Source organism: Phalaenopsis equestris, unplaced genomic scaffold, assembly GCF_001263595.1.
Source record: "Phalaenopsis equestris unplaced genomic scaffold, ASM126359v1 Scaffold000229, whole genome shotgun sequence".
NCBI classification, from domain to species: domain Eukaryota; kingdom Viridiplantae; phylum Streptophyta; class Magnoliopsida; order Asparagales; family Orchidaceae; genus Phalaenopsis; species Phalaenopsis equestris.
The window spans coordinates 371,279-388,190 of NW_018164671.1; the positions used below are offsets into that span (position 1 = coordinate 371,279).

At 33.0% G+C, this 16,912-nt stretch overlaps 1 protein-coding gene across 2 annotated transcripts in view; it reads right to left on the bottom strand.

Annotated features, from left to right (window-relative positions):
- The window catches only part of LOC110023732 (DDT domain-containing protein PTM-like), a 22,326-nt gene extending 5,660 nt beyond the window's left edge, over positions 1-16,666 (bottom strand). The window contains exons 1-3 of one of the 2 annotated variants that reach the window (XM_020723289.1): positions 15,519-16,666; positions 14,740-15,414; positions 11,041-12,283 (exon numbers count right to left, since the gene is read on the bottom strand). In XM_020723289.1, the coding sequence (XP_020578948.1) occupies positions 11,041-12,283; positions 14,740-15,414; positions 15,519-16,330 (2,730 nt within the window). In that variant the 5' untranslated portion in view covers positions 16,331-16,666. Of the gene's footprint in view, positions 1-11,040; positions 12,320-14,739; positions 15,415-15,518 lie in introns of both variants that reach the window. The other variant, XM_020723288.1, reaches the window with a different exon arrangement.
- Between the last annotated feature and the right edge of the window lie 246 nt (positions 16,667-16,912).

Sequence of the window (16,912 nt, forward strand, 5' to 3'; positions counted from 1 at the left end):
ATATATATATATATATATATATATATATATCTTAAAGCATACTTTCACTATTGCAATGGTATTGCTACTATGAATTTAAAATTAGGTTCATCCTAAGCTCTGTTACCAAGAAAGAAGAAAAAAATAAACATAAAAAATCTAAGGTAAATAATATAAGGATTTTAATTAAACTAGATGCATTAGAATACATATAAATATATAAGCACATTAGATGCATTATCAATCTTTTGAGAAAGGTTGCTAGGAGAGGCAGTTTAAAATTCTTTAATTCAATCAAATATGATGCATTATAAAATGATTAAATTTATTAAGAGAATTGTTACAAACACTTTACCAGAATAAATATTTACATGGATAAAGAGACTTGGGGTGAAGAGAGATATGAAAGACTATTGAAAATTTAGGATTTTAGAAAGCCTCTAAAATTAAATATTATTAAGAATTATAGTTATTATAAAATGTAAAAAGTTTTGCAAAAAAGTTGCAAGTAAAGAAAATGCACATGTTTTTATAATCTATATAAGCTTGATACTCCAGAAAAAAAGAAAATAAAATGTGTGTATATATATGATATTTAGGTTAAGATATCTAAGAACTTTGATCAAACTAGACAAATTAAAAGTGTAAATAATGAAATATTCATTATAGATGAAGTCGTCTAATAAAAAAATGAATTCTAACTTTAACAAAATATTTAGTGATATATATTATAGTTAATTAAAAAAAATGTAGTTGATTTAATTCTAAAAAAAGGTATAAAAATAAGACTTTAGGTCAAAATAAAATATACATTGATATTTGAAAAGTTATTGAGCTATTATAACTATTTGATATAGAATTTTTTTCGATAAAATTTGGAAAACTAAGAGCATGCTAAACTATTAGAGAAAAATCATTTTAATATCAATATTTAAGAATAAAAGTGATTCTCAAGATTATGCTAACTAAAGAAGAATAAATGGTAATATAATTAAGTTCTTAGTCAGAGTAATAGAAATAGGCTGATAAAAATTACAATAATTTCATGGGACCAATTTAATGTGATGTCATAATAATTTACTAATAAATTAATTTTTTATTAAGATAATCAATAGAGAAGTATAGAGAGAAAAACTTGATAAAACATATGATCGAGTAAATAAATATTATAGTTAATTAAAAAATAAAGTTTATTTAATTCTAAAAAGAAATATAAAAATAAGACTTTAGGTTAAAATAAAATATCCATTCATATTGGAAAGTTATTGAGCTATTATAACTATTTGATTTTCAATTTTTTTCTATAAAATTTCAAAGACTAAGAGCATGCTAAATTATTAGAGCAAAAGCATTTTGATATCAATATTTAAGAATAAAAGTGATTTTCAAAATTATGCTAACTAACGATGTATCAATTTGATTATGCTAACTAAAGAAGAATAATAAATAATATAATTAAGTTATAAGTTGGAGTAAATAAATAGGCTGAGAAAAAATACAACAATATCATGGAATCAATTTGATTTGATGTCATAATGCTTTACTATTAAAATAATTTTTTAATTAAGATAATTAAAAGATAAGGATAGAAAAAAAAACTTCATATAACATATGATCAAGTAATAAGTAGGCTTTAAGGAAAAAAAAAAGCGTAAAAAATATATCAACATTGTTAAAAATAAGTATAATGGAGTATTAATTAGTAGTAAAATAGTTGTGGAGTATCATGCAATTGCGATGGAACTCAATTGGTAGCTTTTGCAGTTCTAAAATCATAAAATTTTAGTTTGGCTTTTAGTTACTTCTTTGCTTAAAAGTCCTTTAAAATAGACATGTTATTTGTTTAAGAAATCTTCTATAACTTTTTTTCGGGTATTCCATTGTAATTGTACCAACAACCTGGCCAATGTAAACAAAAAGATTATCAAATATTAATAGTTTTAAGTGCATAAAAAAAGCACACATCATTGTTGACCTCATTTTTTTGTTCAACCCTTTATCTCGATATATATATCAAATTGAGTCTCACATGAACTGAATCTTGAACTAAACTCTAATTTAATAAAATTAAAATCTAACAAAACAAAAAGTAAAATCAACCAAACCAAAATAAAACTGGATATAACTTCTACAAAACCCAAAAATTGTCCTGAAAATCAGTTTTAATCAACAAATACCCCAAAATTATCATTCTCTCTCCAGATTATTTTAAGGCTTGAAGCTTCATTTTGAATGTTGCATGATGCTTATTGACATATATAAAGACCATACAAACAAGTTCGACGATTGTATAAGATAATTTTGACGTAAAACTTTTCAGTTCAAATTTGTAATACTCCGAGAATCCTAAAATTAACGTTTTCTCCACAAGACAATCTGGCAATCGAAATTACATTTTGTAAGTAGCATAATGTTCATGTTTACGTATAAAGACATGCAAATTAGTTCCAGGGTCACCAAAAACCATTTTTACATAAAATTTTGCACTTGGAATTTTAATTCATGAAAAATAGTCTTGTGTGAAAATTTTCAATGAGTCATTATTTTCCAAAACAAACTTTGTCATATCGTCTGTATTGCCAAAATTTTTCAAATGAACCCCTCCATGTCCAAATCCAACTTCATTTGGGGGTTCGTTAAGCCAACGATAATTTCGATAATAAAATAATAATTGCAATAATTCACCTGAAAATAAACTCAATTCAATATTAACTAAAAGCTATAATTCAAAGTCTATCAATTTTCTCTCCTAAGGAGAAGTACCACTTTGACCTAAAATATTTTGAGATGGGGCCCACTTTGGCCAAAATAAATTGCACCTATATTTCTTGCATTTTTCTTTATCAAATGAGCCTAAGTTAATATTTTTAATCATAACTAGCATAACCACCTTGTAACTATCTAGCCACTTCAACTTGATACATCATTGGCTAGACATCTCTTCAAAATGAGGTGCACTTGTCTTTTTCATCCTAACCACCATAACTACCCAATTTGAAATTCAAATGTCCCTATCCCATAACTCATCTCTCCTTTATTCTCCCTCCAAATCTCCTCATATCTCCCCTCATCCAACCGACCACTAACTCCCTAATTCCCTTCTCTCTTGGTCATGACTCCCTCTCTCTCTCATTCACCTCCTTTCCCCGAAATTCTCCCCTCCCCATCTCCTCTCTCCTTTTCCCTTTTCTTTCTTCTCATCCTAAACCGAGAGCCCAAATTAAATATTATTAAGCATATGTCTTGGGCAGTTTCATGCATGCACCTTTCCTAAATGAGTAATTTCAAATTACTAACAATTTTTACATAGCAAAATAATTTATTAAAAAACTTTGTTTTTTGTCTCTCTAAATCTTCAAAAATTAATATGAATAAGACTTAAATATGAAAATTGTAAGCATAAAATGCTTGAATAAAGCTTATTTTTTGAAATGTAAAGATTAACACAGAACATTGTTCTAAGCACTAGAGATCAACCCTAGTAGAGAGAAATAAACTTGAGAGGATAGAAAACCAAATGAAAACTTAAACTAGAAAAAACAATGACCCTAGTAGAGAGAAATAAACTTGAGAGGATAGAAAACCAAATGAAAACTTGAACTAGAAAAAACAATGATTTTCACAAATGACTAACAAACCAGGAAAAAACAAATCAAAACTTAAAAGAACACTGATTTTTATTGTGACTGACAAACTAAGAATCGAAACAAATCATGAATTAAATATCAAACCCTAAAAACAAATAAAAATTCATCAATATATCTTGCAAACCAAATACAATCTAACCATTCTAGATTAGTCTATGAGATACCCATAACTATTACTAAGGGCTACGACATAAAACAAGCAATTTTTGGATTAAGTAGGTGCCTTAGGATGAAGTAACTCATTCTTACTGACAAAGGCACCTCGAACCGCCTAACAGGAAGATCTACATTAGTCATCCCTATGGTAACAGTGGAAACCTAACTATATTGTTGGTTAATAGTCTAAGATTTCTAATGCACTTGGGACGATGGAAGCCGAGGTGTTATTTTCAAAATTTAGTTTAGTCCACCCATTTAACTCTTGAAAGTTTAGGTTAATTTTACTTATATATCAACTATTGAGTCTACTATCACACACACTTCTCCATACTTTGTTTAAGTTTTGGGGGCCGATTTAAATTGTCCTTTATCTAACCATTCTTTGTTAATTTTTTGGTAGGATTTAATCTCGCCTTAGCATAAGCAATCGTATACTTCAATTTTCAATTTTCATAGAAAAATGAGATCTTTGAACTTGCAGGTTTGTTTATTTTTTTTAGTTGTGGGCAAATTTGCTTTTGATTTTATTTTTCAACGATGAATGACACACCATAGTACAAAGATCTCTATGGAGTCATGATGAATGGAGCATGGCGCAACACGTACTATTTAAACATAACAAAAAATATTAAAAAAAAACTATAAAGAAATATAGATAAATGTAAAAGACGTTTAAATTGAAAGATAAAATACTATGATAATAAAAAAAATATTTAAATTCATGTGCTCAATACCATAATTACTTAATATTATAATTTTATTTTAAAAGTTTAATATATTCATAAAAAAACAAACCCAGTCATCAAACAAATCTTTATCATCATCATAAGTCAATGAGACCTTATTTCCTTCATCAACATCACTTATCTCCTTGAAAATAATCTTCTTCGTTAACCTGATCATGCAAAAGAGCTCATAAGCAAGTAGACGTGATTAGTTCATCATCACATCACGTGAGGGGAGCTTTGGTTGTTTTGGTTTCAATTTGCGTATATATATCTATTAATTTTATGGAATTCACATACATTACAGACAGTTCTTATGTATTGAAATATTTAACACCTAAAATTTAATTTTTACATATATTACATTTTGTGTCATAATCACATCAAACCAAATGTATTAAAATGTATATTTCACTATAAAAAAGTATTAGTGGTTATTTTAGATGTGATGGTAAAATTTGGAAAATTACACTAGTAAATATTAAAATTTAGGAGTTGGACATTTAAATACATAAGAATTTCATTATATGTTGGTAAATTCCGCTTTATTTTTTCAGCAAAAACAACAACAATGGGCCTTTATCCCATTAAGCAAAGTCAACTACATGAATCTTTTTTCTCCATTATGCTTTATTGAGTGCCATAGTTTTATTTAATTCTAATAAATTAAGATCATTTTTTATACAACATGCCCATATTTTTTTTAGATCTAACTCTACCTTTCTTAACATAAGTCAAAACTAAAACATCTACTCGCCTAACTGGATCATCAGATGTTCGATATTTAATATGATTAAACCATCTAAGAGCACTCTCTCTAATCTTGTCTACCACTAGAGCTACACCAAACCTTTCACGAATACATTCATTTCATATTTTTTCTAAGTGTCAGGTCACTCATCCACCTAAGCATTCCCATCTCAGCAACACTTTATCTTAGTTTTATGCTTCTTTTTTATAGGCCAATATTTTGCTCCATAAAACATTACACGTCTCACAACCATCTTATGAAATTCTCCTTTAGTCTAGGCAATGCTTTTCTATCACATAATAGACCTGATGCATTCCTTCACTTCAACCATCCAACTTGAATTCTACTGATAACATCCCTATCTATATCATCACTTTGAACAAAAAGACCTAAGATATCTAAACCGTTCACTCCTTTAAATGATTTGATCACCCATTATTACAACATTGCCACTAGATCTACTACTACTTAAATTACATTTCATGTATTAAATTTTAGATCTACTCAAATGAAGATCTTTAGATTCTAATGTAGACCTCCATAATTCAAGTTTTCCTATATTTTTTCTCTAGTCTTATCAACAAGAGGATATCATCAGTGAAAAGCATACACCAAGGTACATCCCATTTAAATACATGACATTCAATGCTTTATTTCTTCATATTAAATCTAAAAAAATAATTTATCAAATGTCATGGGGGCAAAGCTCCATGCATAATTGCCCATGCATGACACACCCCATTTAAGTACATTGTGTTGCGCCAGTATGTCATTGACATGTATGCTTTGGATCAACCATCCTAATCTAAGGATTATTTACAAATTTGTGTCAAGCTTATAGTTGGTTGGTGCTCCACAGCTCCACCATTGAGGTTAATAGCCTTCATCATATCATTATAAGACTCTTCAGAAACAAATAACACTAGACTCTTCTCTCCACAATCTTACTATGTTAGTAGCTATCCGATGTGAATGCTAAAACGGTCACCCCACTTTGACTTTTAAAGGAGCCACCAATCCCTGACATTTGTATCGCTTTTTATAGGCTTTGATTACATTATTTCAACCAATTTATTCATGCTCATTATGCTTATTTTCAATAAACATTTACAAGTGCAAGTTGTTATGGTTCGTTCTCCAAGCCACTTATGGTCAGAGTTCAAATTGACTTGGTTGTTACTATTCCTTTTGAAAAGATGATATAGATTGGTTCCTAATCTTTTGGCTATTGATATAAGGTAGAATTTAAAGGCATTTCTTCTTGTTAGTTTGGAATTGAGAATATGGAACTTTCAGGCACAAAAGGTCCAAAATCCTTAATCAAGATTCTAATTGCAACACCTACATTAAAGTTAGATCTGCACAGGAAAGATGGAACTAATTTTAGACCTTCCTTAAGAAACAGAACCTTTTGTTCCTGCAGCCATTAGATAGGTGAATATGATCATGCTATCTGTAAGCATTATTAACTTTAATCTCATTCTTCTTATTTTAGTAGACCCTAACCTTCTTCCTAGAAATGATTCACAGTAGTCTAATGAATTAGATAGGAGCATTAACGTTAACATTGGTGAATAAACAGTTTCAAATTTTACCAATCAGATGGAACATGAATGAGAAAAAATTATCGCTACTCCCAATTATTCGCCAAATTTCAAGCAAAACATTACAAATAAAAAGCTTATATAATTTTCCTTATATTTTGAAATATTCTTCAACCTTGATTATCATATATTATTTTTAATTTTGCTTTTTATATTTTTTTCTTTTCATATGAAAATTATTTTTAATTGTGTATAGAAAAAATATGTCAGCGCTAATCTTGAGGCAAATAGAAGGTTTTGGAGCGAGGAACGATCTATCAGACGTCTTATTGACGACTGAAGGATTGGAAGCTAACGGAGAAGGCGTTGAGATCAAGCGATTGGAAGAATGTAGCAAAAAATTTCTTATAGAATGGTGATGGACTCCAAAGAGGATCGACAAATTACTCGGGTCTCGGACCGTGTACCAATGGAGTTAAGGCGTAGCGAGCGATCGGCTGACTTCTCAACTACCGAATATATTCTACAGCCTTATTATACACTAATGTTCTTGTAATTACTAAAAGGCCCCCCCTCAAACCTAATAATGAGGGGGTTGACTTGTAGTTTTGTAATAAATGTGACATATTCTTATAAATAGAGGGACTATGTCATGAATAAGGACTAGACTCTCTAATTGTTCCCTAATGTACCTTCTCCCTCTCTCTCTATAACCACTTCTTAGCCGAACGTTCTATACCTTGGGTGTGTCTCCCGAATATTTTTTGGATTCAACAAATTGCATCCTGTAGTACAACTATCATTTTTAGATTACAAAATTAATTTTCCGTGAAAAAAAATATATAAGGTCACCATTTGTTGATCTTGCTGTATTTATTGTTGTCATTATACGCCTAACAACAATTGCTTTTTGCATATTAAGGGAACCAAGTAACATTTTTATTGTTGATTTTCACTTATCTTTTGATATTACAAAGTGATTATGTTTATGTCTGCATTTCAAATCAACCTATCTAATTATATTTAGCATACATTCGCTTGATTTGTTATGCACATATGACAAATCAAATTTCATTAGATCATCTCTTGATGCACTTAGGGCAAATGGATAGACAAATTAGAAAATAATAGGTTGATCTTATATAAAATGTAAAGACTATTAAAAATAACTTTAGTCTAATTATGGATTATCAAATCTAAGCACTATGAACCCCATATAAAGCTTAGAGATTTTGGTGAAGGTGCCTCTTGGGGTATTCTTCCAAATTGACCTAATCATAAGAAATTCAAATCAACGTAAGGCACAATCCAAGGACTCTGAACTAAACAATAAGCTACTAAAAGAACTAGTTGTTGTGGCAGTTTAGGTCAAGATACACCTCAACAAAGAATTAGGTAAAAGATGATTCAAGTACTAGAGTTTACTAGCACCATTACAGTGATAAACACCGTATAACGCTTAACAATCCTCAAGACCACATAACATGTTATAATCTCCTTGATAAGAGGATTAGATAATAGTACTCATGACCACTACCAATTAAAACTAAATCGAACATTCAAAATATAAATAACATTACACCCCTTAGAGATGGTGACTATGAACTATCAAAGAAAATTAAGGTACAAGCATTTTTTTCAACAAAAAACAAGATCTAAATGCCTTTTTAAACTAGGATGGCTTATTTAATTGGAATTATATTGGTAGCCGCTAGGGATCTATCATTGTTATGATAAAGCTAATTTATTGGACAAAAAAAAAAATTGTCAAGGCGAGAAATTCAATTAGATTGCGGAAGTGAATCAACTAACATCTCCTTTGAATGAAACATTTATTAAGGCAAAAACATCTAAAAGTTGATAAAAATAAAACTAGCTTAGCAATATGATTAAAATCAAACAAGATAGTCAATTAGTGAATGCATGTCAAAATAAATTTAAGAAGCTTATTAATCATACTCTTACACAAAGAATCAAAGATAATTATCTTAAGATTTATTGATGGATAAAGTACCAAACTACAAAGAGACATCATGTAATGCACTCCTAAAGTCATTAAATGATAAATTATAAAACCCTAAATTAGCATTAATCGTGCTATCCTATTTTTATCACCTGCCGCTACAAATTTGGGTACCCTCTAGCAAATAATAACCCTTCAAATCATTCATTTATCAAGCGAACGATCAATACCCCAACTAAATCCATGATTAATTCTGCTGAAGGACCCCTTCCAGCGTGCACAATAAACAATAAAATGATTCTTGCTTCAAATGTCATCACAAAAGTCCTGGATTTCACCAGTGCACTCAAAAGGAACTTCTAGTTGATTTACCCACATTAGATGATGAAAAAATTAAGAATGCAAGAGACAATGAACCATTATTGAGGGAAAAAAAAAAGATTATGCTAGGAAAAATGTTGGTGTGGCTCAAATTAATTTTCTATTCTCATCATGGTTCAAATTCATGTCATCATCAACATCATTCATTGCAAAACTACACTCACTTTCTTTGATAATTAAATCTATATGATTTCTATGCCACTCTATTTTTTTTTACTGCAAATAAATTCTCTTTACACTTCACTAATGAATATTCAACTGGACTCATTGATCCTCATGACATCATTATAAAATGATCATTTGAGCAAATTACACTAGATTCTTTTGTAGAGAAACTGACTATGCCAATGGCAATCCAATGCACATACTTATGTGGCCATTTCATTTTTGCACTCATGAGAAACCAACAATCAACCACATATGGGGGGTGGCTTTCCGTTGGCCGCATTTCATTATTTTAACCAACACAGTTTAGACTCTTTGAAATCTATATTTGGTAAATTTATGCAAGTGGATGCTGCTACAACACATCTTCTTAAGCCATATGTGGCCAAGGTTTTGGTGGAATTGGACATTAATAGATATTACTAAAAAGCAGAACTTGCAAGCATCTCCCGAAATTCTCTTTCTGCAAAATTCTGTGCACAGTCTCTATAAATATTTCAAGGTTCATCCAAATCTAAGAACGTCAAATCATAAAGCTTAAGAAATACATTCAAATGTTTAGATCCTTCCTTCTCCCAAAATGATTATTTAGTCATCAGTTTATGTTTGTACTCAAAAGTTAGAACAATTATACTTCCCTTTGGATTTTAAACCTACTAGGCTTGTTCATACTAGCCTGATAGAAATGGTCTCGTAATATTTACAAGCAATATAATATATATTGATTCTCATAGTTTTTAAGTTCCTCAGCTTTATCCTACTTCTAAAAAATATCAACGATCATCATCATTAATAAACTTCAAGATGAGAATGCTTTGGTGGATGAGTGACTTTACACTGAGACAAAATGTGAAATAAATATATCCGTGATAGGGTTGGTGCGGCTCCTGTGGCGGGCAAAATTAGAAAGAACCATCTTAGATGGTTTGGTCACATTAAACATTGGTCATCTGATGATCCGGTTATGATAAAATGTTTCAAATTACTTTAGGTTTGACTTATGTTAAGAAAGACGTAGGTAGACCTAGAAAGACTTGGGCAGAGCATATTGTATAAAAAATGATGTTAATTAATTAGAATTAAATGAAAATATGACACTCAATAGGATGCAATCGAGAAAAACAATTCACGTAGCCGACCCCACTTAGTGAGATAAAGTTTGTTGTTCTTGTTGATCATCATCAATAATAACTTTATGATTCAAATGGGAGCATTTGAAGTAATAAAGTTCTAGTGGATAAAAGGTTTCAAATTATTTTTATTGGATGATGCAAAAATCTATCATCACTCATGTTTTCAACTGGCTTCAATCGAGGCAGCCCAAAAGAATGATTTTCCTATTTTGATGAATCCTTAGGCATCTTGTTATCATTATTTTTTGTTATGCATTTTTCCTTTCTATTTGATAACTCTTGGTAATTGTCTTTTCTATCATTTTCTATAGATAAAATTGTGTTTACAACAATTATTTAGAAGTATTCATGCATTAGCGAAAAGCAATTTAACAATTTTTGTTAACACACTTATCAATGGAAGGGGACTAAGAAGTTAAGACACTAAACATTTTGTACGATGCTGAAAGTATAGAAACACCAAAACACAAATCAAATAATCCAATGATAGAAATGGAAACAAATAAAGGAAAATGTGCATTAGAAATTTAGAATATACAGAAAGAAAAAGAAACAAGTGTCATTGTATGAAATAATTAACAAGAGAAACATACTTGAAGTATCAGCGACTTCAAGAAGCTGCAACTACTGGCTTCTCTAACTTGCATACGCCATTGATTGCTGCATTCATCTAAAAATGGGCCAACCATTAACCCTCGCAAACTTTCCTCCATGATCAGCAAATGGGCAGCAATGACTGGTAGATGACTTTCATGGTGCTTGCTTGCACGAAGGTTACCATTTCTAGTAGGCCCTTTAATGGCATTTGATGCAGCTAAATTTAACAGGCATCCCTTCTTGTTAGTTGTTGGGCCTTTACATGCTATGCACCAACCACATCTTTCCCCAGCACATGGCCACAGAAAGTTCATAACAGCTACAGAAAATGCTTTCATTTGCACTGCAATAGTTGCAGCTACAAATTTCCTCTGGTTGGAGGAACCATTTACACCGGCAACTTTACTGTCATTCATTAAGAGAACAGCCAAAGTAGCTGCAGCAGATGCAGCTATGTCACCTTGAATATACTGATTTATGTATGACAAAGGCTTGAAAGAAACAGGAACAGCTGAGGCTCTATCATTTGAATTTTTATGTCTGCTTTCATAACACATTCCAGCTGAACCGTTCTTTGTTGAATAAATAGAACTATATGCATCTTCCTTGCAAATGTCACTCCCATTTCCGGAACTAAAAGCAAAATTGCTGACTATATTTGATTTTTCAGTAGGCATTGCAGGGTTTGAGTAAGAAAGATCTGTCACTACAGAACCAAAGCCAGGCTTTTCCCTTCTCTCAATTGGTTTGGAGATGAGAACTTTAGGATCTGTACGAAGAACAATGCCATTTGTGGGATTTTCATTATTTGAGAAAACCAAGATCTCATCAGGAGTTGTAAGTAACTTATTGGCACATACATCATGGCTTTCCATGAGAGTTATTAGTGCGCCTGAAATATCAACCTGACCTACGACAGAAGGAGAAGTTGGATCATCAGTCACATCATTCTTGGCAACACTATGCTTCAATTTTTGTGCCATTATATTGCTCACACTATTTTCTCCCGAATTATTCAAAGTCTTCATCGTCCTTGGTAAAGTGTTTGAATAACAGACAGTATCATCTTTGTTGGCCGGAGTATCCCCCGAATAATCTACTCTTTCAGCACTTAAAAAGCCCATTGGAACCTCAAAATATTCAGCTATGCCTATGCTGATATCAACATAATCTAAGGCATTTGCTTGAGTTGTAGAAATTACACTTAAAACCTTTGGGATGTCATCCTGGTTATAATATCTAGAAAATGAATCTTCATTCAATGATGTGCCAAGTCTGCCCCTCAAAAGCAGCAAATAAACATAAAGAGACTTAGATTGTGATAGGAAACAGGTTCTAAATAAACAAAGAATTAAAACTACGAATAATATAACATCATAAATCTCTTATAGGTTAGTGGATATTAAGCAATCAAAGAATGCAAATAAGCAAAAAATAAATAGAATTTCAATAATCCATAGTTGTACATGATCATCAGCCTTTTCCCAATTATTTTAGATTGGTTTTAAGAATCTTCTTCTGTTTAATCCAAAGGGTGTTGGACAATGTGTTCGCTCTATATTGTGCACTTCTCTTTTTTCTTTTTTAATCATTTCTAGACATGTTTCCTTTGGTCAACAACTTCTCCCTTATTTTCCATCCATATTAATATCATGAACCTATTTTATTTGTGTGCTATTATCCTTCATAATACATGAAACATGCAAGACGTTTACATATTATATTATCCTTCAATAAGTGTTACACTAACTACTCACAAATATAATCTTTTTTCACTCTAGCCTTCCAAGTTTACACTTATACAAATTAAGTTTAGAATCTTTAAGGGAATGGCATGCAGGAAAAAGCACAAATGTTCAAATGATAATATCAACCAAAATAGCATCAATCTTACATGGTGACAGGAAGACAAAATAAAATAAAAAATCCAAATTAACCAACAATATTATTTCAACAAAAAACTGAAGCTTAGCACTCAAACATCATGTATCTCCATTCCACCTGGATTTCCCTTCATATAATTCAAAACAAAAAAGCCATAACCAGAAAGAATCCTGTCACCATACCCATTTCTCCTGAACTTCCATCTAGAGCTGTCATCATGTCACCTCAAACAAGTCCCAACAAAAGGTACTGCTTGCTGTTGTTCTGATTCACCTATTTGAAATATATCACATCCATTTTTTTCTCTCAAAGTATGAATAAAATGATAAAAAAATTATAAGGTTTTAAAGTATCAAACTCCCGCAATTAGAGTAAAGAAGTTTCCTTCAAACAAAAAAAAAAAAGTGAAGAAATGAAGTAGAGTTCTAATGAAGGGAAGCCTTGCTCGCTATCATTAAAGCTCAAGGTCCTGGTTGGCAAATAGAAGGCTTGATACTAGAAAAATGATAAGGGCAAAAATTTGTATCAAATGGGGCTTTTCAAGCTGTTTAAGCCCCTCTTTAGGCCCTTTAAAGCTAACCATAGACTTGGGCTAGCCTAGATTTATGATGGGCTTTCATTGGGGTACACTTTAAGAAGATGTAGCACCATTTAAAATATAACATATTTCTCCAATAAAAATCAAGTAAAAACTTGCTTGAATTTTTAATTTAATCTAAATCAACATGAGCCTGTTTGAGTCCACATGTCAAGTGAGAGGAATGAACTCAAAAGTCATTTTGAATTACTTTTGAGCTTAAAATGCCTTAACGAAACATTCATAAACAAACTTTAAAATAATTGCATTTATGCAATTAAATTCATAATATAAGAGCAAATGATTTATCAACAAAAATTTTGTTATGTTTAGAAGAGGCAATAAGTTAAACCATGTCTAAAATATCATTTTTAGTTCAATTTCAAGCCTCTTGGAGGGGACCAATGGTGTTGCATTGATGCTTTAAATAGAAAAATGGGCTCGTAGGCTACCCCTTAGACTTTTGAAGTTTAGCATATTTAATCTCATTACCATTAATGATTAACCCATTAAAGCATTGGAAGTGCAGGACTAGTGCGGCTAGTAAAGCTCACTTGATAGCCTAATCAAAAGGTGACCTTTCTCTGCAAACTGATTCAAGGCTGCTAGAAAAATCCCTTTCAAACAACCTAACTTCTTGTTAAACAGCAAACTAATGTAAAGCGCAGAAACATACAGGGCTATGTCAGTTGCTGAGTTTAGAAATTCATCAATAAGGTCAAAACATAGACGGCATTATATGATATAGTACTAGATATTTATGCAAATTGAAAGATAGTTTTTTTCAGAGAATACATAGGTAATACTAATTTTTTTCGTCATAAAAATCATAGGATGCCAAAAGACAAGGGCTTTGGAACACCTGTGCTGAAAGACTGAAGGGAAAAGAATTAAACTTGCTCAAGGAAGTGAGAAGGACGTGGAAGCAATTAAAAAAGAAACATGATAGCTAACCTAGCAATTAATACACCAAGAAGAAAAAAAGCAAAACATGCACATATGGACAATCACCTCAAGGTGTGTATCAAACAAATCCTTTTTTGAATTCTAATGGCATAAAATAACACCGAGAAAAGAAATTTAACGACCAGAATGCTCATAAAGAGGCCAAAACCTTCAACAAAGATCATGAGAAAAGGTTTTCTCTCATCAAAACATTTACCAAATGAATCTAAAGTTCAGCTAAAGCATCACAAACAAACACAAATGAAACTATATGATGCAGAAGTCTTACACAAGCAAGTAATTGCAAGTCCCCACAAACATGCGACCATATGAATCAGCGCCAAATACCTCTGCTCCTCTTGCTCCCTTTCCTATCCGAGACGAAGTGGCCCCAAGCTTGTTAATACTGCATTCTGGACAAAACCACAGACCTTCAGGCAGAAATGCTTTATTCAGCCCAATGCATCTAGAATGATATGCTGAAGGACACCCATCACAACAAATCAAGGTCCCGTCCATTCCACAAAGACAGCATTCGTCACTGTTCTTATCCTGAGAATTAGCAGATCCATCAACACCTAGTTCAGAAACATCAGTATTAACATGCTGGTTTTCAAGCACAAGAGATTCCCGTAAAACCACCGAATCCTTCCAACTTGAGTTCTTAGAGGTTTTAAAACGTAAACTTGTTGGCACATCTTCATCTAAACCTTCTTCATTATCCTCTTCCACGCCTACACGCATTCCAAGTTCTGTTCGAAGTTCCCCGCTATTTATGACATCATCACACAATAATTGCAATACCTTCAGCTTTGTAGCCACAGTTAGGCAGTAGTATTCACCATGAAGAACACTATCAATGAACTCCTTTGAATCAAATTCTGTCACGTATCCCATAACATAGAGATACTCAACTACGAAAGAAGGCCAGGTCAACATATCAAGCAATGTCCAATCATATAATCTGCCAAAAAAACATTTAAAATGCAAATTTCAACGCCAAAATTTAAATAAGAATAATAAGCAGTCAAGCAAAAAGGAAACAAGAATAGCATCAGAAATTCTCACCTTAAGCATTTCGAAGCCAGGTTTGGGCCTTCTGAAGAAACCATCTGGAGATGGCGACCTAAAGCTCGCATGAGAGACAAATGGATTGAATCCATCAAAGAGTTTTGAACAGTACAGTTCAGGGATCCCACGTAATCGTCAAACCCAAATGGACTAAGAAATAACTGGAGACTAAATGACCTCAAAAAATTGTAAGTGGAGAACAGATGTGAAACTGAGCCCTCTAAAACAGCAATGTCGCCTGAAGATGGAGGCAGTTCCAGAGGCAAGATATGTGCTTCCACAGAAGTAGAACTCGGAGCAGCAGCAGAAACCCCAGCATGGTCACAAGAATCACTGGATGAGTCCGCATCCCTAAATACATCTTCTGAGCTCACCTGGCCAATTGAAGCAGGCACATCAGACGTATCCTTCCTAGACCTCGTGCTTCGCCTGTTCAAGCCACCCAAAGGAACTATCCGGTCTAGCCTCCTCTTCCTCCGAGTAAGCCTCCCAACTCCCTTGTCCAACATTAACATTCCGCACACCAGTTCCCGTTCCAAATCCTCCATATGCCCATCCTCGAATATAACCCGGTACAGCCTACTCGTCCCATCATAGGAAACAACCTTCCCCAAAAGAACCCTCCCCACCCCAAAACTATTCCTCTCAACATAAGCGCCAATCAAACCACCATCAACATCACCACCACCACCACCACCACCACCAGCGATGCCATCACAATCCCACCTTCCGCTTCCAGAAGTTTCCGTTCCCGTACACACCATCTCTTCCTCTCCCTCCTTCCTCCAATTCTCCCGGGAACCCTCCATCCACCCCTAGTGGAATACAAAACACAATCGCAACAATCCCAAGCCTTTAATTCGCAGAAACACCGAGATCCAATCACATTCACAAAAGGCGGGGAACAAATCGATGAACAACAAAGACAATATAAATACCTAGCCGCTGTCCCGATCCGAGCTGTATCGCACAGAGGTGAAGCCAAGATCGCGGCATCAACCCCTCCCGGGTACCCTAGAACAGAGAAGAAGAGAAGAAGAGAAGATGAGAGAAAAACGCGAAGCGAGGAGAGATCGGAGATGGAACGGGGATCGGATCGGGGGACAAAGAGCCAGAGGGCTGCTGCGGCGGCTTTCGCTCGACTCGGGTTTTGAGAAATCACAGTGCATGTAGCGGTCCGGGGGAGATCATGACCTGACTCGGATGAGTCTCGAACCGGTGCTCGTGCGGTTCGATAAAACCGGTTCCGACTCGGGTTCCGACTCGTGGGCTAGGTGTATCTGGTCAATTATGCGGCGAAGCGTTGGCTGGCGGGTCACTGCATAAGCCACCATATATCATGCGGATATGCCGCCAAATTAGTATAAAATTCAAATATTTAAATTAGATAA